The sequence below is a fragment of the Genypterus blacodes genome, unplaced genomic scaffold (assembly GCF_046128005.1).
Source record: "Genypterus blacodes isolate CSIRO-AG114 ecotype Tasmania unplaced genomic scaffold, CSIRO-AGI_Gbla_v1 ptg000129l_1, whole genome shotgun sequence".
NCBI lineage: Eukaryota > Metazoa > Chordata > Actinopteri > Ophidiiformes > Ophidiidae > Genypterus > Genypterus blacodes.
In genome coordinates this window covers 1047504-1072180 of record NW_027466931.1, presented here as the reverse complement: position 1 = coordinate 1072180, position 24677 = coordinate 1047504, and the positions used below count along the sequence as shown (strand labels likewise).

At 40.9% G+C, this 24677-nt stretch overlaps 2 protein-coding genes and 1 pseudogene across 3 annotated transcripts; 2 read left to right on the top strand and 1 right to left on the bottom strand.

The window, feature by feature from the left end:
- Positions 1-422: 422 nt before the first annotated feature.
- Positions 423-3370, top strand: LOC143010609 (Fc receptor-like B). Its single transcript, XM_076162981.1, has 5 exons — positions 423-480; positions 806-1063; positions 1353-1598; positions 1703-1828; positions 2270-3370. Exons 1-5 carry the CDS (start codon positions 423-425, stop codon positions 2458-2460), a joined length of 879 nt encoding a protein of 292 aa, XP_076019096.1. The 3' UTR covers positions 2461-3370.
- Positions 3371-13898: 10528 nt separating this feature from the next.
- Positions 13899-20122, bottom strand: LOC143010608 (uncharacterized; annotated as a pseudogene).
- Positions 20123-20798: 676 nt separating this feature from the next.
- Positions 20799-24202, top strand: LOC143010749 (low affinity immunoglobulin gamma Fc region receptor III-A-like). Of its 2 annotated transcripts, none has more exons than XM_076163272.1 (6): positions 20799-20832; positions 21314-21373; positions 21702-21956; positions 22305-22550; positions 22655-22780; positions 23222-24202. In XM_076163272.1, exons 1-6 carry the CDS (start codon positions 20808-20810, stop codon positions 23362-23364), a joined length of 855 nt encoding a protein of 284 aa, XP_076019387.1. In that variant the 5' UTR covers positions 20799-20807; the 3' UTR covers positions 23365-24202. The 2 variants fall into 2 exon arrangements, with proteins under 2 accessions (XP_076019387.1, XP_076019385.1); XM_076163270.1 differs by having other exon boundaries at positions 21699-21956.
- Positions 24203-24677: the final 475 nt, after the last annotated feature.

The following is a 24677-nucleotide window of genomic DNA, read 5'->3' as shown; positions in this document are numbered from 1 at the left end:
ACACGAGTGTTTTCAAGAAAACCTTCCCCTTATTCCAGAAATGAATGTGTTTATATAGAATTCAAGATTAGTTTAGTAGACATTTTAGAATTTTGATATATCACAGAACATCCATCAAATGTCAAGAGTGGCTACATTTTATTATTTCCTCTCTTATGTATAAAATGGCATAATGGTCCAATGTCTTATTATCTACATCATATGTAGTCATAGTGCATGTCTTTTTATGTCATAAAAGTAGTGCGTTCCTCGTGATTTGAGTCAAATTTGACTATGGAATATGATTGGAACAAGAGTTTCTGAAGTAATAAATAAGACACAAATGATGAAAAAGATGACCTGAATATACAGTAGAAATATGACTGAGCTCATCTGTTTTGAAAAAATAAAAAATAATATATCTTCAATATGTCTCTGCAGTGATGCACACATTGATTGTGATTGCTGTACAAGTTCACTACTGTTTGGCTAAGAAAAGTGGTAAGTAGTGGTTAATTCATCCAAAAGATAAATGATTTACTGTTACATCATCCTTCTGGCCAAGGCAAAAGCCAAATTGAGCAAAACCTTTCAATCTTCTGTCTGTAAAAATGTGTAGATTTTAATTTTTCACGATTGAACTTCAATATTGTCACATTTAGTAAATTCTATCCATGATTATATGAAAGCTTATTATGTGAACATTGAGAGAAGAAACGTACATATTGACATTGCACATATTGTAAAAACCTTTTCGTCAAAGACATGGTTTTTAACTAAAGAATATTCATTTTAATCTTAAACTCTTCCTCTCTCTGTGATTCAGCAGTTTTTCCTCGTATCGATCCATCCAGACTGCAGATCTTTGAGTATGAGTCCGTCTCGTTTGCCTGTGAGGACTTGGTGGGGTCGGCTGGATGGAGCCATGTGAGGAATGCCAAGAAAGTTTTGAACGAGTGTTCTAAAGCTGGAGATTCTACATTATTGTGTAAAATTAAAGAAGCTTATGGCTCAGACAGTGGACACTACTGGTGTGAGACGAAAAACGGGACAAGAAGCAAAACCATTAACATCACTGTCACTGGTAGGCATTTTAAGGCCGTGAAGAGATTATTGTTTCCATTTCTGAAAATAAAAGAAATTTGTTTATCACAAACTCTACCCAAATCTATGTTTAAATAATTTAGATCTTACCACCATATCTGTGTCCAGGTATAAAGATGTGAACTTGTCACTCATTAATATAACTGGTGAGGCTCCCCAGAGCTCTACTCTAGGACTCCTAATTTTATATTGGACATTGTGCCCCCATATTCTCTCTCTTTCATGATTGTACATAAAGTGTCTGTCAATATCTTAACCACTCTCTTCAGGTGGTGATGTGATCCTGGTGAGTCCAGTTCTGCCCATTGATGAAGGAGAAACTTTAACATTGCACTGCCAACACAAAACAACTCCCTCCAGCATTTCAGCTGATTTCTATAAAGACGGCGTCCCCATCAGGTTCAGCTCTACAGGAGAGATGACCATCCAAAATGTGTCCCAGTCTGATGAAGGACTCTACAAGTGTATCATGTCTGGAATTGGAGAATCACCAGAGAGTCGACTGATCGTTAGAGGTGAGATATGATAGTGCTTCCAAATGTTGACGTTAACTTATCACGTTAATGCCGCACTATAAGAGGATGGGTTTGGATTTTGGATTTCTCTCATACTTTTACAGGGCGCAAAGTTGGTGTCATTCATGCAGCAGTTCAATACTCCCCTGTCCTGTGGATCTTACTCTCTGTCTTTCTTGTGGCTCCACTCTTGATGCTTGTGGGACTGCTTCACCATCGGAAACACAGAGGTACAGAACTCAAGACTCAAGAATGGGATAATGACTTTTTGGGGTTTTTCTTTAGAGGCTGGTGTAGCTGATCCACCGCTGGCTGTGTATGCCATCATCACAAGAGAGACAAGAGGTTCATCTTACTTTCATAGCTTTGCTTTAATTCTATTGAACTCGTCTTGGCAAGTCTACTTGATCTGTCTGCACACACACCTTCTGTGTAAGAATCTAAAGTCAGTGGAGAATTTCGAATACTTTATTTCTATATATTTTAAGTAATTTGAGATGCGGGATGATAATTGGCTTTCTGTTTTACTTGAGTCCCTGCAGAGGCTTGTTTCCTTCAGGACAAAAGTGTTGAGGCTGCTCACCACGTTTGACAGTTGCAGTGGTTACTGTGGTGTCGATATATTCAACAGCTCTGTTTCTCATCCGCTCGCTCACATTCTGTTTTTTAAGATTTTGCAGATGCTGCTGATAATTTGGGCCTCGACATGAACCAGGCGAGAAAACCACCAACAGAAGAATGTGAAGTGACCCTTTATTTACCCCGTTTCCCACAGATGACACTTGTCAATGTTCATTCTGCTACAGGATTGTATAGTGGTGGTTTTGTCTTGCTCATAAAGTGTCTCTTTCCTTCAGAATGATGATGAACCTCGCGAACCTCTGATGATGAACCTCTGCCTTGTCTTGTTTACTCCACCATACGTTTTAGTGAGACTCTCCAAAACGGTCCACATGGTTAGCGTGTACATCAAGTCTGAAGACTTTTCTGTTTGCCGCTGCATTAATTAAACATCATCTTTCACTGCACTGTAACCTACTGTAACTACCTGCTTTATTCAGTATTAGCTTGTTTTAATCTGCTTTAATTTTTCACGTTTTTATTTATTATTGTTATTTAGGTGTTCTTTTACCTTAATTTAGCTACCTGTTTTATTCTGTTTTAGCTTAGAACCCGGTGGCCTCTGCAGGGTAAGTTTATCCAGAAATATGTAGAAATCCTTTGCAAGATAAGGTAATCTGCTCTATCAAAAAGAGAAATCCTTGTGGGACAAGGTAACCTGTTTTATTCAGAAATAAGTAGAAATCCGTGTAGGACAAGGTAACCCATGTTATTCAAAATAGGAATAAAAGAGAAATCCTTGTTGACAAGGTAACCTTTGCGAGATAAGGTCACCGGTTTTATAATGGGGCAAACTAATAGAAAAAGAGGCCTAAATCAAAGTAAAACAACTATGGGGGAAACTTTTTTTGTTTTTCTTTTTTGTTTTCATCTGTACTTAAGTTTCAAGTTCAAGTTTCAAGTTGTATTGTCATTTGCACAGAAAAACACAGGTTAATACTGTTCATTGAAATTCTGTGTGACGAGACGTCAGCAGCAGCAGATAGAAAAATTATTTTGACATTGAATTTAGTGCAAAATTTAATTTAGTGCAAAAGGTTGTTTTCTCTAAGGAAAATGGAAGCAGAAAGCAGACCAGACTAAATAACAGCAGAATAATATGTATATAAACAGACTAAAAATATATGTGTACAGACTAAAAATATACATGTACAGACTGTTCCTATAAATAAATCTTTGTGCAATCTCATTATTTTTGTTTGTACAGTTTCAAACCATGAACATCATTTGATGATTTACAGTTGTGATGTTTGCCTGTTTCTTAACCTCAGCGCAACATTTAATTTGTTTTACAGGTCACAGGTCACAGAGGCGTCTGACGAGGGTGAGGATATTCACCATGACTACAACCTACAGCAGCTATATAAATGTAATGGACTAAAATGGCAACATTTAGAAATAGAAACCAATACTAATGAATTGTTTAAGAAGGAGGTCGGCTTTTCTTTTCTTCACAAAAACCAGCATCACCACGACAACTGCGAAACAGTTTATTGGCACTTGAATCAACTTCTGAATACTCTTCTGCAGCAGCTTTGTATTGTTCCGATGTTCTCACACTCGCAACTCTACCTGTGACAACCAAAATAGTTTGCTTTGACCTGCGTGTGATCGCTGTGGTTATTCTGAGGCTTTGCCATGGTTTCATTGAGACGCGCTACGCTTTGCACGAACAGCTATAATTTGATGACTGTGTGGTTTCAGATGTGTCTCATTTAGTTTGAGCATGTTTCCATTTCTTGCCTGTCACAATGTGTAACAGACTTGACTAGAAATGAATTATGATTGCTTACTGCTGAAAAGTATAAAGTGGTGGTTGCTCTACTGTATTGTAGGTGCAATAGGTTTTTATCAAATATCGCTATCTAAAAATGAAAATAATAACTTAAATCATATTAAAGTCCTCGGGGATTCACTCAAGGATTCATTATCAATTAAAATGATCAAAACAGAACAAGTTAAGGATTGGTTATGCACTCAAAAATCAATCTAGAAGGAGTGAGGTCTTGACGTGGCAGAGTATGGATCAGACAACATTCAAAACAAACAAGACCGGACACTTCTTGTTATGATATAACAAGTTTATTAAACTCAGACTAATAACACAACCATGAATATAATAAACAAGATTAATAGACATTAATAGCAGGCCTTTGAAGACACCACAGGAGAGAGACAGAGAGAGAGAGAGAGAGAGAGAGAGAGAGAGAGAGAGAGAGAGAGACAGAGAGAGAGAGAGAGAGAGAGAGAGAGCTGTAGTTTTTTGTGAACAAAGGGACCACATGACCTTAGGCTTGGATGTTCCATGTAGGCCCAACATCCCCCCCTTTGGTCTTGAGGTTGGGGTTGCAGCCACAGTCCTCAAGAGCAACCTTAGGGCGGAAAGTTCACAAGTCCTTAGCACATAGTCTAAAGTCCTGAAGTGTTGTGACCGTTTATACCAAAAAGGCTGTCCCTTTGTTGGTCACTTGTTGGTGGTGACTGGGGGTTCTTAGACGCTTGTTGAATTGCGAGAAAGGAAATCCAAAGAGGTCCAGGCAACGTTCAAATAATAATGTTGGTTTATTCATAAGTAGGTCCTATAGGGTTTGCATACATAACTTAGAACAATGAAGGCTGAAACTTGAATTACAATCAGGAGCAGGTTCCTAAGTCTATCCTCTGCCTACAGCAAGCCAGCAAGGTCAAAAGCTGTGTGCTCCCAGTCAGCCACGCCTCCTATCGGTCACTCTCCTATTTAATGGCCTTTTGACCTGTAGAGGGCACAAATTCTCAGAACATGGAAATAAAGACAATGATTAGAACAACTTATGATAAATGGCAAAATGGCTTCTACATGAAGGACAACCTGGAGTTGGACAATCCTTAGGTGTGGGAGAATGTTCACAAAACAGTTCATTAAGGCTTTTGACATCTGGGCAGTCAGTAAGGAAACATCTGGGCAGAGGAATTCTAACTGCACAACCTTAACATTTACACACATTATAAAGAAACATACACAGCAAGGTAACCTTTGCCATTCATAGGTCATTGCTGTTAACACAAAGAAAAGGCATAATGTGGAAATTAAAGGAAAAAGAAAGAGAAAGGAAGGTTATTGCTGTTAGTAATCTGCTTCTGGAAAAAGTAACAAGCAGTTGTTGGTAGAGGAAAACACAGCAAATCTGCTGTGTAAAGTTTGAGTGTCATTAAGTGTGATTAAGGGGGCATCTAGGCTCTCTTGGATTCTTTCCCCAGCCTATTGAATAGAGCAGTGTTTTTCAACCGGTGTGCCGCGGCACACTAGTGTGCCGTGAGATATCCTCAGGTGTGCTGTGGGAAATGATCCAACTTCACTTAATTAGTCCACGAGCCTATCCGGTCCGCGAGACAGACCGGGAGATCGCCGATTTCGAAGTGCGCACTCCCCCCGCCCCCCCTCAACAGAAGTGTTGTGTTCAATCACAGCATGAATTTCGAAGCGCGCAGACCGCGCAGTGATAGAAGTTCACCGGGATCTCTGAGGAGATTTTCTCAGAGTCCTCAGGAAAAAGAGGCGCTGGTGAGCCTTCTTGACCAGATCCCCAAGAATTTAAAGCTGGTCACACGCTCCACCACACGCTGATGTGGATGGGTAGATGAGTGTCAGCATTCTTCCTGAAGTCCACAATGAGCTCCTTGGCCTTAATGGTGTTCAGCAGCAGGTTCTTGCTGTCACACCACGTAGCCAGGCGATGCTCCTCCTCCCTATAGACTGACTCATTGTTGTTTGTGATGAGGCCAATCACCATTGCGTCATCTGCAAACTTGATGATGGTGTTGGAACCATGTCCAGGTCTGCGTCTGCAGCCGTGGGTGAAGAGGGAGTAGAGGAACGGGCTCAACACACAGCGTGGTGGGACGCCTGTGTTCAGGGTGAGGGTGGAAGAGCAGTGGTGGTCTGAACAAACATGTTAGGGCCTGTTGGTCAGGAAGTCCAGTAACCAGTTGCAGGTGGGAGCTGTGAAGCCCAGATCTGCAAGTTTGTTGATCAGCTTAGAGGGGATGCCAGTGTTAAATGCTGAACTGAAGTCTATGAACAGCATCCTTGCATATGTGTCCTTATTGTCCTGATGTGAGAGGACAGAGTGCAGCGCTATGGAGACTGCATCTTCTGTGCTCCTGTTCCTGTAATATTCACAGGCGGTTCTGTTCGCTTTTGGTGAATATGCATGGTGCTGAGTTTGGCTAATGTACTCGTCAAGTAGGACACTACAAAGCCTTGTGTAGCTGTGACGGATGCGAGATGGTTTTGTCTCAATAAATGCACGAACGCTACTGGAAGCTGTTTTCTCGATGGGCTTCAGTTTCTCACGTGAAGTGACATGAGGCAAATAAACAAGGCAGTGTTCAATTTCACGAAGATAATCGTTAACATTAGCATCCTTGTTTGTGGGATCAAAACACTCATGGCAAGGGAGTCGAGCTGCCGCATGCGCAGGCCTGAGGCATGCTCCCACTGGTACCCATCTGACTCTTCAGATGAGGAGAACCGATGCTCACTTATTTCATCACGCTATGGGGCACAGTTACTTCCCTTTCGCCGTGAAGGCGGCTCCTGGAAGGCCGATACCTAGGGGACACCTGAGTAGCTGAGGTGTGGTCCGAGGGGGAGAGGGACTGAGGCGTTTTGGTATGTCTGGTTGTTGTATTATTCATCTTTAAATGTGTTTGATTTAATCTGAAGTGTTCATACCTGTACTGTTACTTGAAGAGTTCTCGGTTTGCTGATGTCAATGCTGCGCCACTCTCAGTTTGTGCCATATGAGAGAAGGGCTGATGACTCGCATTTGGGAGACCGAATGTTACATTTATTTTATATCATTTGTACAGGTATGTGTTGTTCATTGTTTTCAGTAGTAATGCTGGTTGTGTTCTGCATTTTGTAGTTCATGTGTGGTCGAGTGCATTGTTCATTTCTACATTTCTACATTTCATTTCATTTATTTACTTACTAGAGTCACTCCGCTTCTAAAGAAACCAATTCTTGACCCTTCAGACATCAATCCCTGTACGTCCACCAAAACAACCTCTTGGACCCCCACCAGTCCGGCTTCAAGGTGGGCCACTCGACCGAGACGGCCCTCCTGGCAGTGACCGAGTCACTCCAAACTGCTAGAGCGAACTCTCTCTCCTCTGCCCTGATTCTCCTGGACCTGTCTGCAGCATTCGACACGGTGAACCACCAGATCCTTCTCTCTACCCTTGAGGGAATGGGTGTCTCTGGCTCTGCGCTCTCCATGTTCGCGTCCTACCTGACAGGTCGCTCCTACCAGGTAACACTGAGTGGTTCTGTTTCGAAGCCACGTAGGCTCACCACTGGGGTTCCGCAAGGTTCGGTCTTGGGCCCTCTTCTTTTCTCCCTCTACACAACATCTCTTGGTTCGGTTATCCACTTCCATAACTTCTCCTACCACTGCTATGCTGATGACACCCAGCTGATTCTGTCGTTTCCTCCTTCTGACACCCAAGTGGAGATGCGCATCGCTGCTTGCCTGGCAGACATCTCGGGGTGGATGTCGAAGCACCACCTGAAGCTCAACCTGGACAAGACTGAGACCGTGTTTCTCCCGGGGAAGGGCTGCCCGCACCGAGACCTGGCCATCACCATAGATGACTCCGTGGTGACGTCTACTCGGACCGCGAGGAATCTGGGTGTGACCCTGGACGACCAACTGTCGTTCTCGGCAAACATCGCTTCGGTGACGCGTTCCTGCAGATTCCTCCTCTACAACATCCGGAGGATCCGTCCCTTCCTCACCGACAAGGCAGCGCAGGTGCTGATCCAGGCTCTTGACATCTCCCGCCTAGACTACTGCAACTCCCTCCTTGCTGGCGCCCCGGCTTCCGCCATCAGACCTCTGGAGCTCGTCCAGAAAGCTGCTGCTCGTCTGGTGTTCAACCTTCCCAAGTTCTCCCACACAACTTGCCTTCTCCGTTCTCTACACTGGCTCCCCGTAGCTGCTCGCATCCAGTTTAAGACTCTGGTGCTAGCCTACAGGGCAGTGAAAGGAACAGCTCCAGGCTATGGTCAAGCCCTACACCCCTGGCCGACCACTTCCCTCTGCTGCCTCCAGGCGACTGGCTGCCCCAGCGCTCAGCGGCCCCTGCTTGCGATCGATGCGGTCACGGCTTTTCTCTGTTCTGGCACCTCAGTGGTGGAATGATCTCCCGACTGATGTCAGGGCAGCGGAGTCGCTGCCCATCTTTCGCCGCAGGCTGAAGACCCATCTCTTCAAGAAACACTACCCGGATCCTCCCTCTTAGGACATCACCTACTCTATCCTAGCTCTTCTGATGCTCTTGTTTTCCAATCTTTCATTTCTAATTTGTCCTTTTTTCTTTCATTTCTAATTTGTCCTTTTTTCTCATTCATCATAGTACCTAACTTATTGCACTTCTACTCTAGCTCTAGTTATGCTCTTAGCTGTTGGTTTAGGAAGGAAATGCACTTATGATTTCTTGTGACCTGAAGTTCTTCTATCTACCTTTGTTGAACACACTTATTGTAAGTCGGATAAAAGCGTCTGCTAAATGATCGTAATGTAATGTAATGTACTTACTTTGTGTCCTTAGAGGCACGTAACAAGTGCAGGTGTGTCAGTTCGCACCACGTTACTGAGAAGAGGGCTGATGACTCGGGTCTGGGAGACCGCATGTTACATTTATTTTATTTTATTTGTACAGGGAGACAATTATCAGCATTAAAGAAAGACCAGTAGCTGTCTGTGGTCCGGTCATTTCTTCACCAACACCAAATGAACACAACGCAGAGATAACTAGGAGTGACGGATGTGCTGCCGGCCTGGTCAGAGAGTACAGCTGGTCAGCCACCCCCGTTACATACCGATCTGGGGTCTTTCATCTAGGAGAAAAATGAATGTGTCCCCAAAAGCAGCCTGACGTCCCCTGGAGAGAATGAATCAGTTGATAAGTTCTTGGCGGCCTTTTATATCCCAAATGACCTCAGAGGGCGTAGGTCATCATTTGACCAATGCTGCCTCATCACGGGAAGATCACTGACTGGAGTAAAAGTAATACAACACCAACGCAATATCCAAATATCATTCAAATAACCTTCATTAAGACTAAAATACTCAAAAGTACTTGATCATATACTTGTTAACGAAATAAAATTGGAGTGATATACCTACCAGATACAGAGTACGAGGAGGAGAGCTGAGACCTGCCTCTTGCCTCCATGCTGACCTACTTGATTTTTGTGTGTTCTGTCTCTGTCTTCATTTGAGGAGGAGCTAATGTTTGGCATAGGTCACAGTGTCAATCATCATGATAGCTCAATGATATTCATATTATTTAATTTTCATTGATAGTAAGTTGTACATTTTTGTAAAGCTGTTTTTTAAAATCTTTCTCTTTCACTCATGTAAAGCCTTTAATGGCTTAAAGGCTTTACATGACTCCTCCCACCAGGGGGCGCTCCAATATAACTTCTATTTGCCAGTACTCCTCTGGCAGTCTGGGTCTTTGTTTTAGAGAAACTTGAAGTCGGATTCCATTTTATCTTTTCCTTCTAATTTTGGTGATTATCATTAAAAAAGACAATAATAATTCATCATCTTTGGATTTCCTCCTGCAGCTTTTTGTTCTCCTCCTTCAGATGATTCAAGTTGGCTTCCATTACAATCATCTCTCTCTCTTTTTGTGCCATGTTGGACATCATCTCTCTTTGTGTTGCAGCTGTTGCAGCTGTTGCAGTTCCTGAGCTCTTACTTCAGATGTTTCCAACTGCATGAGACAAACACAGACGACATCTCAGATATACTGGCAGATGATTCTACCGGGCCTGGTTCCAAAGTTATGTCAGGTGGATTGATGTTTCATTTGGTGCATAAATAGTGAGGTCACATGTTTGATTGCATTAAACTAATTATTCATGAGAAACAGTAAGGATCTAAAAAAAATAAAACATTCCACATGTACAGTTGATACACTTGATGTGTAACATGTCAATGCAGTACAAAGTTACAAACATACAATGTTGTGAACATTTATTTGAGAATTGTGTTTGAGCAAACAAGAGAGAGCAGAGTAATTGAATTGCTTAAGCTACTATAAAGTATTTGACTAGACTAAGATTAGTATTCGCTACATCAAAACCGCTCAAGAGTTTTCTTTGAATTCTCAGGAGGCTACATTAAATCTTTATTCTCATAACATTTAGACTTTTCCGCAAAATATTCTGTCTTTGTTCTGGCCCTAACACTCGGCCATGGCATTGAAATTTCTAATAATTGTAATAATGGTACTCACACAGGGCGATGCAGCGAGCTGTGACCTCCATGCTGTCTGGCTGCTGACTGAACTTGCTGGGTGATTTAAATATAAAGCAGATCAGACCTTCCTCTTCCTCTTCCTGTGCTGCCTTTTTGTGGAGTTGATGTCAGGTTTTTGAGTTGTACTTCTGCAAATTTTTCAATCAAGTTCAGGCCATCAGCAGTGGGTGGAGTCTAAGAGAAGCAGAATAAGGGAAACCCGCACACGCACACACACACACTCACACACACACACACACATATTCACCGTGGCTCAGGTGCTGCCCTCTGCAGTCAGTAAATCAGTAAAACATCCCTGAACTTGGTTGCCACGGTGACACAACACAGTGTTTATTGTTGCAGTGTATATTCTGCTTCAACAGCTTCAAAGACAAATGCATAGAAAGTTAATTAAAACATGAGCAACATAACACACCAATATTAGTTTAGTTTAGTTTAGTTTAGTTTAGTTTAGTTTAGTTTAGTTTAGTTTAGTTTAGTTTAGTTTAGTTTAGTTTAGTTTAGCTTAGTTTAGTTTAGTTCAGTTATTAAAAATCCTGACAGGAAATTCAGAGCGTCTCAGTTAAACATTAAGAGAATCAAATAATGATAATGATCTGATAGTAAACTATTTTATTTGAGGACTTTGGACTCTTAATCAGAGCTTTCATTTTCACTGAGGTGAGCCGACAATCACACACACACGCAGCAGGTACGTGTTCTTTACTGAAAGCAACAGATTCTTAGTTTTAACTGGTTATCAAAGTGACTTATGTGTGAGTTCCTATACTCCTTTACATGCGATTTAAACAATGATAAAAAACAATCTTGTATAAAGTTCGTAGCATTTCATTGTCTGAAGAGTTTTGAGTTGAGCTATCACTAATTTGTGGTGTTTTATTTCTTTTTTCAGAATCCTGGCATTGTTCCCCTGAAAGGCAACATGTTTACATGTGAGGACAGGAAATGCACATACATAACACACAGAGACACACTGTTTAGCAGCATCATGGCATCTCTTTTCTGATTTACCTGCATGATACTAAAGGATTCTTGGAAATAGTTGTTTCTCATTTGTCTGTCATTCTTTCAGTCTTTCACTAATGGCTCTGTCTGTATGGCATTTATCAGGTTATTGATGATCGTCCCTCCACACAGTAAAATGTTATAGTCCAGTCATTGCTCTGTTATTGAGTAAACTCCTGTTGTTGAAACGCCACCATCAGGTTGATTGATGTTTATTTTTTGTCATAATCAGTGTCCATCTCCACTTTTTGAGGAAAAGCCTCTCCCACTTGTATTTGGCGGCAAATTATGTAAAAACAGAAAGAACGTTTAAATCAATCTTGGTTCAAATATTGTGACAACTGACCCAAAAATCAGAATGGTGGAAAATCTAGTTGGGTGGAAATGAACCTATACTGTATGGGTCGATGTCGAAAGCCCCAAGGAATCCAGGAAAAACAACACTTTAGATTAATGGTTCAAATGCAGTAGACCAAAATGTAAAAGTGAATATTACAGCGCCACTATCAGGCCAGACTGATCTGTGAAGATCTCTTCTTCACAGATTTTTCAATAAACAGCTGACAAACCAACACAGGTGAAAATTAAACATCCTTATAGGAAGTAACTACCAGCAACTTCACACAAATGAATTATTTGTGTTAACTTGTAGAAAGTGTCTTACAGGTGCTGCTGTGTGCTTTATCATTTCAGCTGGTGAGATTTATTTGATTGTTGGCGTGTGTGTGGGCGTTGCTGGCTTGGTGGCTGGCTGTGTGTGCATATGCAAGGGTAAGTAGCACATCACTGTCATATGCAGTATGTACACAGTGATGCATTTCAGTGTACAATCCTTGGTTTTCCATTTTCTTTCACCATGTAACTGACATCTGTCTGTCTGCCTGTCTAAACGTAATCATGTCCTTCCTCAAATGGGTTATGTTTCAGAAATGAATTAAAATGAATGAATATGTGTTGTTAGAAAATATAAATATAATTTTATTTACCTCTATGTTGTGCTTCTTTTTCTTCAGGCAAAAGACAGCCGGGTTCAGATGAGACGACAGGTCTAAATTCTAGACTGAAAGAGCTTAAATCTACCCTCATAAGAGATAGAGATCACATCTCACGTGAACTGGAGGAGAGAGAGCGCCAGGTGGAAGTGAACAAGACTAACCTTGAGTCAGTGGAAAGTGAAATTACAGAGAGAATAAGGGAGAATAGAATGGACACAGCACAGGATTTATTAAAGCGCAAACAAGAGCTGAGCAGAGAAAAAAACATCCTGACCCAGTGGAGAGCAGAAATGGAGCTCCAGCTCCTAAAAATGGAGAAACGTGTGGAGGCAGTGGAGGAAATGATTGACGAGTGCAGCGGTCAAATCGACCACTAGCAGCAGATCACCAAACATTACTGCCTGATTCCAATAAGCCTGATCAAAAATCCATAACATTTGGTTGTAAGAAGCGCACCACACCCATTTGTAATCACTGCATTTTGTTTTTCTTCTCCAAAATGTTTCCTGTATCATTTTTGTCACATAGCATGTTTTGATCAAGCTAGACAAATGTTTTATCTTTGTTTTTTTTATATAATTTGCTGTGGCCGTGGCTTCTGTTTAAATAAATCTTTATTAAAGAACACGTTTAACATAGCAATGAGCAATTATGGGAAAATCTTGATCTTGAAGAAGTGAGCTGGAGCAGGATCTGAATCTGAACCTTGTGCTGGAATAGAATAGCTAGATGATAATCACCACGTCACCACTATCATGAATACCATAATATGCTGTAAGCATTTGCAAGAATTGAGAAAATAGCTACGATGACTGCTGCTCCGACCAAGAGTCTCCCTCCATCACAGGAAACACAGGACTCTCCAGGATCACAGAACCAGCAGTAGCTCAGTCTGCTGGGTCGACAGCTGGGAAACGGAGCGTCACCGGTTCGAATCCCCTGTGTGGACCAAGCAAGCAGACTAGTAGCTGGTGAGTTGCCAGTTTACCTCCAGAGCACTGCCAAGGTGCACATGAGCAAGGCACCAAGCCCCCATCTGCTCCATGAGCGCCCCCTCTGATATGCATGTGTTTGTGTGTGTGACATGTAAGAGGGGGTGCAAGATAAATTTCAATTTAATCTTTAACTGTGGAAATGTATCACAAGAAGACTAGAACAGCTAAGAAAGGAAAAGGAAAAATGGCTGATGAACAGAGGGAAGTGGGGTCAGAGGATGAATTTGAGATGTTAGACTGGAAATCTAAAGAATACAGTTTGGAGAAAATCAAATCCTTCTTCCAAGAGTCAATTCAAGATTTAATGATGAAAAAGAGAGGGGGTTTCACTGTACAACTTTATCAACTGAGTAATAAACTGTAAAATCATTAATTGTGTACATTTTTATTCAGTATTACCATAAAAACAGACAGAAAGCATTTGAGGCACTAGTGACAAATTAAAATAACATCAGTAAAAACACACTCATCATTTTTAGTATTTTAAGCAGCATTCAGCATTATGGATCTATTATCTTTTGTTCCCTCATGGCCATTACCTGGTGGAAAACAAAAGCAAACAAACATTCAGATTAGTTAAACATCTCATGTGACAGTTCAGACTGATGATGTAATGGTTGGTGTCAGATGATGTCAGACCTCTCCAGTTTTAGTCTTGATGATGACCTTTATTGAGCTCTCAAAGGTCCAGGGATCCTGATTGCTCCACACCAGGTCTCCAGCTTTCTGGCATCCAGAATCTGAAGCCCAAATCTGTTAAAGTCAAAGGTCACAAACTTAAATCGACATTGCTGTCAGTGATTTACCTGTTCAGGTTTTCATGCTGAATGAAGGAATATAAATGGAAAGAACGAGTTGAGCAAAAGGTTCGGTAAAATCGAAAGATGCAACAAACACATTGAGCTATGGAGTAACACTCACAGTGACGCTGCATCCAGGCTTGAGAGCGTGCTGCTTATAAAACGTGTACCTGATGAAATTTTTGCCATCAATCTGGATCATCATCTGACAGTTAAGCAACTGTTTTTCCTGTGTGATCAAAAATGGATAAGAGAGAGGAAGAGATGAAGAATGGATGACAAATCAGTCTATGAGACCAGAGGAGAGTGGGAATGTGGAGAGACAGGATGCTTTGCTATGCTACTACTATTGCTACCTATAGATTGCATAGAATAAACTGAATTATCTGTGTTTATTTATCATGGCGAGGAACAGCTTTCCTCGCAGTGGGCATGCTTTGCTTCTCTGATGGCACAGTTCAGGTTGGATCTTGCTGATCTAAGTGCCTTTGTGTCACCAGATTTAAAAGCAGAATTCCGTGCCTTCAGCATTGCATGTACCGCGTTGGTCATCCAGGGTTTCTGGTTGGCACGTGTGGTGATGTACTGGTGACATTGACATCCTCCATACAGAACTGGATGTATGCAGACACAGACATAGCATACTCCTCCACATTAGTGTGATGGTTGTCTGTTGTAGCCTTAAAAATGTTAAGTCAGTGCATTCAAAGCAGTCAGCTGAAGTGCTGACATAGCTCATTCAGACCACACTCTCACCTGCTTCACCGTGGGTTTGCCTCTGGTGAGCAGGGGCCTGTGCAGGGATAAGCATAACAGAGAGATGGTCTGAGGAGCCAAGGTGAGGGCGGGGAGCAGCTTTGAATGCTTTTTGGATTTTACTGTAGGCCAGGTCCAGTGTGTTTATGCCTCTGGTTGCAAATCCACATGCTGATGGAAGTGAGGGAGGACTGTCTTCGTATTTGCCTGATTGAAGTCCCCTGCAACAATGACAACACCCTCCGGATGTGTATTTTGCAAGTCACTGACGTTTTGGTAGAGAACACTCAGGGCTTCCTTAGTATTGCACTGGGTGGGATGTAAACTGCTGTGATGGTGACAGTAGTAAATTCCCTGGGTCGGTAAAAGGGACTGCATTTTAAAGTCAAAATCTCCAGGTCTGGAAAGCAATGACTTGCGTCCACCAATCCATTATTACACCAGTTGTTATTAATGTATATGCACACACTTCCCTGGGATTTAACACTGAGAGTGCAGCTCCTGTCCAACCGTAATGTTGTTAATATCAGTAAGAGCTCAAATACTCTGCATTACAGCACTGCATTACCTCAGCAGAAATGTTCCTGAGACGAACATATTCGCCTTTCAGGTCGACCTCGTCCACAGTGATGATGCCTTTAGACCAGGTAGGGCTGCTGCTACACACACTGGAAAAAGTTGACAGAGTCAGAAGTGTTAGAGAGGAGGAGGTCACTGTGACTGTGATCAGAGGTCACAGTGACCCTGCTGGGTGGAGAGCTGAGTGACAGACAGCAATGGAACCACAATTGGCACTCAAGAGCTGAAGTAAGAACTCTGAACTACTGAAGATTGATTCAGTACAACTTGATTTAGCAGCAAAAACTGAGATTGAAACTACCTTCACCTCAAATGTGTCATTACAAAAAGTTTCCTTTAGGTGTTTTGTGCTTTCATGTCAGTGTTTGTGTAAATGTGACCTTTATTGGTGAAGTTCTGGTCCAGTGTAGAGCCCTATCCACGCCCTATCCCCTCAGTAGCCCTTCCAGTTGCCAGTACTACAGTGCTACCCAGTGGACATTCTTGGTTTTTATTTCAGGGAAGCTTTAAGTTCGCTTCATCAGCCTTTTCCTTTTTTTCTTTTAATTTTAGTGATCGTTTATATTTCAAACTCATCAAAAAAGACAATTATTTAGCACCTTTTGACTTCCTCCAGCAGTTGTAGATTCTCCTCCTTCAGATGATTCATGGTGGATTCGAATACAGTCATCCTTCTCTCTCTTTGTTCCATGTCTGACTTCATTGTTGTCATCTCTCTCTCTCTTTGGTCCATGTCTGACTTCATTGTTGTCATCTCTCTCTCTCTCTGTTCCATGTCTGACTTCATTGTTGTCATCTTACTCTCTCTTTGGTCCATGTCTGACTTCATTGTTGTCATCTTTCTCTCTCTTTGGTCCATGTCTGACTTCATTGTTGTCATCTTTCTCTCTCTTTGGTCCATGTCTAACTTCATTGTTGTCATCCCTCTCTCTCTTTGTTCCATGTATGACTTCATTGTTGTCATCTCTCTCTCTCTTTGTTCCATGTCTGACTTCATTGTTGTCATCTCTCTCTCTCTCTGTTCCATGCCTGACTTCATTGTTGTCATCTCTCTCTCTTTTTGTTGCAGCTGTTGTTGCAGTTCCTGAGCTCTTACTTCAGATGCTTCCAGCTGCAGGAAACAAACACAGAACACATCTCAGTGATGACATGATTCTACCAGGCCTGGTTCTAAAGTTATTGTCCGGTAAATTGATGTTTCATTTTGTGTATAAATAGTGAGGTCACATGTTTGATTGCATTCAACTAATTCATTCATGAGAAACAGTAAGGAATCTAATAAAACATTCCACATGTACAGTAAATACACTTGATGTGTAAGATGTCAATGCAGTACTTCAAAGTTACAAACTGCACACATTCATTTACCAACATGGAATAACTTCACTCAACAAGTTGCATTTCTGTTTTGAATGTGCAATAAACTAAAGATAAAGTAAAAATAACAGGTGATAAGAAAAAAGACCATAAGAAGAAACTGAAAACAAATATTAGTGGTTGGAAAACAAATGAAATCGTACATATGGTGGAGAACATGCAAAGAGGGAGAAATGAAGTAACACCTGAGCTAACAGAGAAGAAACATAAATGTAAAGAGAGGAACCTGAGTCTTTAGACGGTTTTCAGCTTCAGTCTTCTTCTGAAGCTCCTCCAGGAGCTTCTTCTTTGACTGTGAGAGAGGAGGACAGATGGAGAAGATGTAAAACTAAAGTGGAGTTTCCTGCTCAATATGGTAGAGGAAGCAAATAGAAGAAAAGCCAGGGTTACACCAATGCTGTCTGCCTTGGGTGGGGTGCCTTGCTCAAGGGCACCTCGGCATTGGCCTGGAGGCAACTCCCTGCCAATACAGACTTTTTGGCCCACAGGGGGCGCGAACCTGCCACCCTCCTGTTCCCAAGCAGAGTACCCTATGGACTGCGCCACTGCCGCCCCATTCTCATTAGATGTGCTGGGGGACATATGGAAGCTAATGGAAACACTGATGCTACACATTTGACTTTGACAACTTCAAAACAATTTCAGGTGTTGGTGCAAAGCTGGTGATGGAGACTCAGTGAGTGCTGTGTTGGGCTGGAAAGGTTTTGAAAATCTATGAACAATAAGCAACATGAAGCAGAGACGAACATCACACTGAATGTAAACTTATACTAACTAAATATACTACTTTACTTATTGCTCAGTGATTATAAACCAATGATCAAAGGTACAATATGATCACTAATGGTACATTTAGTAAGATTTCTATATTAATCAATGTCTACTTACACGTTTGTCCTTTGTTTTGTTCTTCTTCAGGTCTTCCATTGGTACGTTTCCTGTCTGACTTTGTCCTCCAGTCAGACTTTGAACCTCAGAGTCGAGCTTCTGTCCTTCATCAATTTCATCCTTGTGCTCCTTTTTGGTTTCTGTGTGAATTTGCACAAGATTTGCATCATTTATATTAAGCGATGAGATGTTTTATATTAAGATGTTTGTGATTTAATGGAATGGCTTTTGATTATGAGATTAGTTTGTAACTTACTCCTTTGATTTTTGAGTTTCCACACAACAAAGGAAAGTAGAAGAGCAAACATGCCAACAGCCAAACCAATGCAGATGAAAACAGCAGGACACGACTGGACCATGAAGAAATCATCTGAAAGGAAAAAACACATTTACATGTAAACAACAATTCAGTGGGTCTTTATATTCAAAGGGTTCATCTTGATGTTTGCCACAATGAGGGACCCTCTGTCCTGCACCTCTTTGAGACAGCTTCATAGGCCACTTTTTCTAAATGAGCAGCCTCCTCCAAGCCCACAACCTGCTTGCCTGATCCTCTCCCGCTAAAACTGAATCTTTGTCAGGTGCTTTGGGCCTCTTTGCTAAATATTATAAAATCCCTCTCCACATGGGTTGTGCCTGCTGCTTTTAAAGAAGAACATTGAGGAGATGTTTGCTCACCTGGAACGTGTATCTGCGTCTCTCTGGTCTGGTTGGTTTTGTTCTGTCGTAGTTTACATGTGAATGTGTTGCCGTGTTTGTTGTCCACAGTCACTGAGCTGTTGACGGTATAGAGACCATCAGGACCTCTGAGCGTCTCTGTAGGCCCAGCAGAGACGATGTTTCCCTCAGCGTCCAGCCAAAGCACCTCAGGCTCTGGATACCAGCATGCAGATTCACACTCTAACATCACTGCACTGCTGGATGTATCGATCCCTGATAACCTGATCAGAGGCGATGACACCACACCTAAAGATGATGAGGAAATGGAGAAATTCAACCCATAGATTTAAAGGACTTGCTGTACGCCAAGGAGAGTTTGAACAATTATGTGTGTGGTGTGTGTAGCTACTCACCAACAACAAGATCAACAAAAGTGTCTATTTTCAGTGTTGGCATGAAGCATCTGTATCTTCCCTCATCTGAGAGTTTTGCTTTGGAAATTTTCAATGAAATATTCCCGTGCTTCAGCGCATCTATGAACATTGACGCTCTTCCCATATATGATGGATGTTTTATGTCCACAAATTCCTTCTTTTCACGCCACACAAACACAAATCTGGGTGTCATGTCTGGTTTGCTCCACTCCAACGTCAAGCCAGCTGAATCAGTGGCAGTTTCCAGGAGACACGGCAGAACGATGTCATCGCCAAGTTTTTGCCACTATAGGCTGAGGTGGACCAATCAGCTGAGACTGACCTAGAAACAACAGGCTCAGTATGAGAGGACGTTCTGATTGGCTGGCTGCTGTCTTTTAGAATCATATACCAGGACAGCTCAACACAGTTCTATCAACAGAATCATATCCCATAAGCAGGATCCTGCAAGTATGTTCTGTCTGCACCCAGTGGGATGTCCTTAGAACGTTTTAATTAGTTGCAAAAACACCTCAGCTTGCTTTCCCTTAATGCAGTGGTTTTACTCTGAGCTCCCTGCTGCTGCTCATGCATGCTCATTTTGGCCGCTTGTCTCTATGATCTCATGCTTTTTGTCTTTACCCAGCTAATCAAATAGTCCAGTAGCTACACTGAAAATGTACATCTACACGCACAGTGGATAGTGAGACTGTAGTGACATGTGCCAGTCAACATTTCCACCTGGATTTTACTTGTAGAAAATTAAAAAACTATGAATCTTCTGAATCTGGTAGCGTTTGCTCTGAACACTTGACATGAGACAGTTTGTGTGTAAGTTACCTCTACATGAAGGAAGGAGGGAAAGATGGAAAACCAAAACACAAAAGCTTCCGAATTGAGTTTTTGAGAACAATCCGTGCAAGTGGTGAAGCACCCTGGAGTTCTGGAAACAGATTACAGCAAGAAGCTGTGCAACATTAAAGAATGTAGCTTTGATTAAACACTCACACAGAAGCTTTCATCATAACTGTGGTTAAAATGAGATATTAGGTGAATCAGACGTAGAAACATTATTCAATCAACACGTACCTGCTGTCTCCTCATGAAACTCTGCAGCCATAATCGGTTAATCATTCATCTTGGGGATAACATTCATTGCCCGCCCAGACCCGGATCCTTATTATCATTGAACCATATGAACCATTGAACCACAAACAACAGGACCTTCAGTAAAGCAACTCAAACTCTCTGTGAAGATGGTGTAAATATCACACCATAATGTCCTTCAATCAGTTTTCCCTTTTTGCTGCAGTGTGCATGATGCATATTGGATCTATAGTCTGGTTACTATTATAACCATGTTTATTATTATTTCTTCCAAGTAATATTTTGGGATTTGTGAGTGGGGCAAAGGAGAAAGTTGGTAAAAAGAACAAAGATTACAGAAGGGAGCAGAGAAAATAAAAAAATCACTGAGCAGAATCACTGACTGAAATCTAATAATAATAATAAACAGCTAAAGCTGGCACACCAATGCATCAGTGGAACCATAAACATGTTGCTGTACTTTGTTTCACTTTGAGCATTAACAAGTCACCTGTGTACTGATATAAAATAATACAATAACACATACGGTATATAACATCTGTGTTGCCATAACAACTTATGATTTTGAAGCAGATTCACGAGAGCCTGGCTTCTGCTGATGCATCTGCACCACATATAAGCAGGAAGGGGCGGGTCTTAGTCAATTTATATTTATCTATCATTCTGTCCAGTGCTCAGTCAGTCAGCAGACAACCAACATGGAGATCACAGCTATCACTCTGTGTAAGTATCAGGCTCTGGTTTCTGCTTTTTATTTTACACTGTATAAATAATTAAATCTAAGCAAAAATATCACTCAAAATTAAGCTGATCATGAAAACGAAAACACAAGTGTTTTAAAGAAATTCAAGTTTAGTTTAGTAGACATTTTAGAATTTTATGTATCACAGAACATCCATCAAATGTCAAGAGTGGCTACATTTTATTATTTCCTCTCTTATGTATAAAATGGCATAATGGTCCAATGTCTTATTATCTACATCATATGTAGTCATAGTGCATGTCTTTTTATGTCGTAAAAGTAGTGCGTTCCTCGTGATTTGAGTCAAATTTCACTATGGAATATGATTGGAACAAGAGTTTCTGAAGTAATGAATAAGACACAAATGATAAAAAAGATGACCTAAATATACAGTAGAAATATGACTGAGCTCATCTGTTTTAAAAAAATAAAAAATAATATATCTTCAATATGTCTCTGCAGTGATGCACACATTGATTGTGATTGCTGTACAAATTCACTACTGTTTGGCTAAGAAAAGTGGTAAGTAGTGGTTAATTCATCCAAAAGATAAATGATTTACTGTTACATCATCCTTCTGGCCAAGGCAAAAGCCAAATTGAGCAAAACCTTTCAATTTTCTGTCTGTAAAAATGTGTAGATTTTAATTTCTCACGATTGAACTTCAATATTGTCACATTTAGCAAATTCTATCCAAGATTTTATGAAAGCTTATTATGTGTACATTGAGAGAAGAAACGTACATATTGACATTGCACATATTGTAAAAACCTTTTCGTCAAAGACATGGTTTTCAACTAAAGAATATTCATTTTAATCTTAAAATCTTCCTCTCTCTGTGATTCAGCAGTTTTTCCTCGTATCGATCCATCCAGACTGCAGATCTTTGAGTATGAGTCCGTCTCGTTTGCCTGTGAGGACTTGGTGGGGTCGGCTGGATGGAGCCATGTGAGGAATGCCAAGAAAGTTTTGAATGAGTGTTCTAAAGCTGGAGATTCTACATTATGGTGTAAAATTAAAGAAGCTTATGGCTCAGACAGTGGACACTACTGGTGTGAGACGAAAAACGGGGAAAGAAGCAAAACCATTAACATCACTGTCACTGGTAGGCATTTTAAGGACGGGAAGAGATTATTGTTTCCATTTCTGAAAATATAATTATGATTTATCAAAATCTCTACCCAAATCTATGTTTAAATAATTTAGATCTTACCACCATATCTGTGTCCAGGTATAAAGATGTGAACTTGTCACTCATTAATATAACTGGTGAGGCTCCCCAGAGCTCTACTCTAGGACTCCTAATTTTATATTGGACACGGTGCCTCTACAGAATATTGCCCCCATATACAGATGATAACCAAATATACATCTTATTTTTTTTGCAGCTATGTTCTCTTCGTTTCATGATTGTACATAAAATGTCTGTCAATATCTTAAACACACTTTTCAGGTGGTGATGTGATCCTGGTGAGTCCAGTTCTGCCCATTGATGAAGGAGAAACTATAACATTGCACTGCCAAAACAAAACAACTCCCTCCAGCATTTCAGCTGATTTCTATAAAGACGGCGTCCCCATCAGGTTCAGCCCTACAGGAGAGATGACCATCCAAAATGTGTCCCAGTCTGATGAAGGACTCTACAAGTGTAACATGTCTGGAATTGGAGAATCACCAGAGAGTCGACTGATCGTTACAGGTGAGATATGATAGTGCTTGCAAATGTTGACGTTCACTTATCACGTTAATGCCGCACTATAAGAGGATGGGTTTGGATTTTGGGTTTCTCTCATACTTTTACAGGGTGCAAAGTTGGTGTCATTCATGCAGCAGTTCAATACTCCCCTGTCCTGTGGATCTTACGCTCTGTCTTTCTTGTGGCTCCACTCTTGATGCTTGTGGGACTGCTTCACTATCGGAAACACAGAGGTACAGAACTCAAGACTCAAGAATGGGATAATGACTTTTTGGGGTTTTTCTTTAGAGGCTGGTGTAGCTGATCCACCGCTGGCTGTGTATGCCATCGTCACAAGAGAGACAAGAGGTTCATCTTACTTTCATAGCTTTGCTTTAATTCTATTGAACTCGTCTTGGCAAGTCTACTTGATCTGTCTGCACACACACCTTCTGTGTAAGAATCTAAAGTCAGTGGAGAATTTCGAATACTTTATTTCTATATATTTTAAATAATTTGAGATGCGGTATGATAATTGGCTTTCTGTTTTACTTGAGTCTCTGCAGAGGCTTGTTTCCTTCAGGACAAAAGTGTTGAGGCTGCTCACCACGTTTGACAGTTGCAGTGGTTACTGTGGTGTCGATATATTCAACAGCTCTGTTTCTCATCCGCTCGCTCACATTCTGTTTTTTAAGATTTTGCAGATGCTGCTGATAATTTGGGCCTCGACATGAACCAGGCGAGAAAACCACCAACAGAAGAATGTGAAGTGACCCTTTATTTACTACGTTTCCCACAGATGACACTTGTCAATGTTCATTCTGCTACAGGATTGTAAGTGATGGTTTTGTCTTGCTCATAAAGTGTCTCTTTCCTTCAGAATGATGATGAACCTCGCGAACCTCTGATGATGAACCTCTGCCTTGTCTTGTTTAGTCCACCATACGTTTTAGTGAGACTCTCCAAAACGGTCCACATGGTTAGCGTGTACATCAAGTCTGAAGACTTTTCTATTTGCCGCTGCATTAATTAAACATCATCTTTCACTGCACTGTAACCTACTGTAACTACCTGCTTTATTCAGTATTAGCTTGTTTTAATCTGCTTTAATTTTTCACGTTTTTATTTATTATTGTTATTTAGGTGTTCTTTTACCTTAATTTAGCTACCTGTTTTATTCTGTTTTAGCTTAGAACCCGGTGGCCTCTGCAGGGTAAGTTTATCCAGAAATATGTAGAAATCCTTTGCAAGATAAGGTAATCTGCTCTATCAAAAAGAGAAATCCTTGTGGGACAAGGTAACCTGTTTTATTCAGAAATAAGTAGAAATCCGTGTAGGACAAGGTAACCCATGTTATTCAAAATAGGAATAAAAGAGAAATCCTTGTTGACAAGGTAACCTTTGCGAGATAAGGTAACCTGTTTTATAATGGGGCAAACTAATAGAAAAAGAGGCCTAAATCAAAGTAAAACAACTATGGGGGAAACTTTTTTTGTTTTTCTTTTTTGTTTTCATCTGTACTTAAGTTTCAAGTTCAAGTTTCAAGTTGTATTGTCATTTGCACAGAAAAACACAGGTTAATACTGTTCATTGAAATTCTGTGTGACGAGACGTCAGCAGCAGCAGATAGAAAAATTATTTTGACATTGAATTTAGTGCAAAATTTAATTTAGTGCAAAAGGTTGTTTTCTGGAAGCAGAAAGCAGACCAGACTAAATAACAGCAGAATAATATGTATATAAACAGACTAAAAATATATGTGTACAGACTAAAAATATACATGTACAGACTGTTCCTATAAATAAATCTTTGTGCAATCTCATTATTTTTGTTTGTACAGTTTCAAACCATGAACATCGTTTGATGATTTACAGTTGTGATGTTTGCCTGTTTCTTAACCTCAGCGCAACATTTAATTTGTTTTACAGGTCACAGGTCACAGATGCGTCTGACGAGGGTGAGGATATTCACCATGACTACAACCTACAGCAGCTATATAAATGTAATGGACTAAAATGGCAACATTTAGAAATAGAAACCAATACTAATGAATTGTTTAAGAAGGAGGTCGGCTTTTCTTTTCTTCACAAAAACCAGCATCACCACGACAACTGCGAAACAGTTTATTGGCACTTGAATCAACTTCTGAAT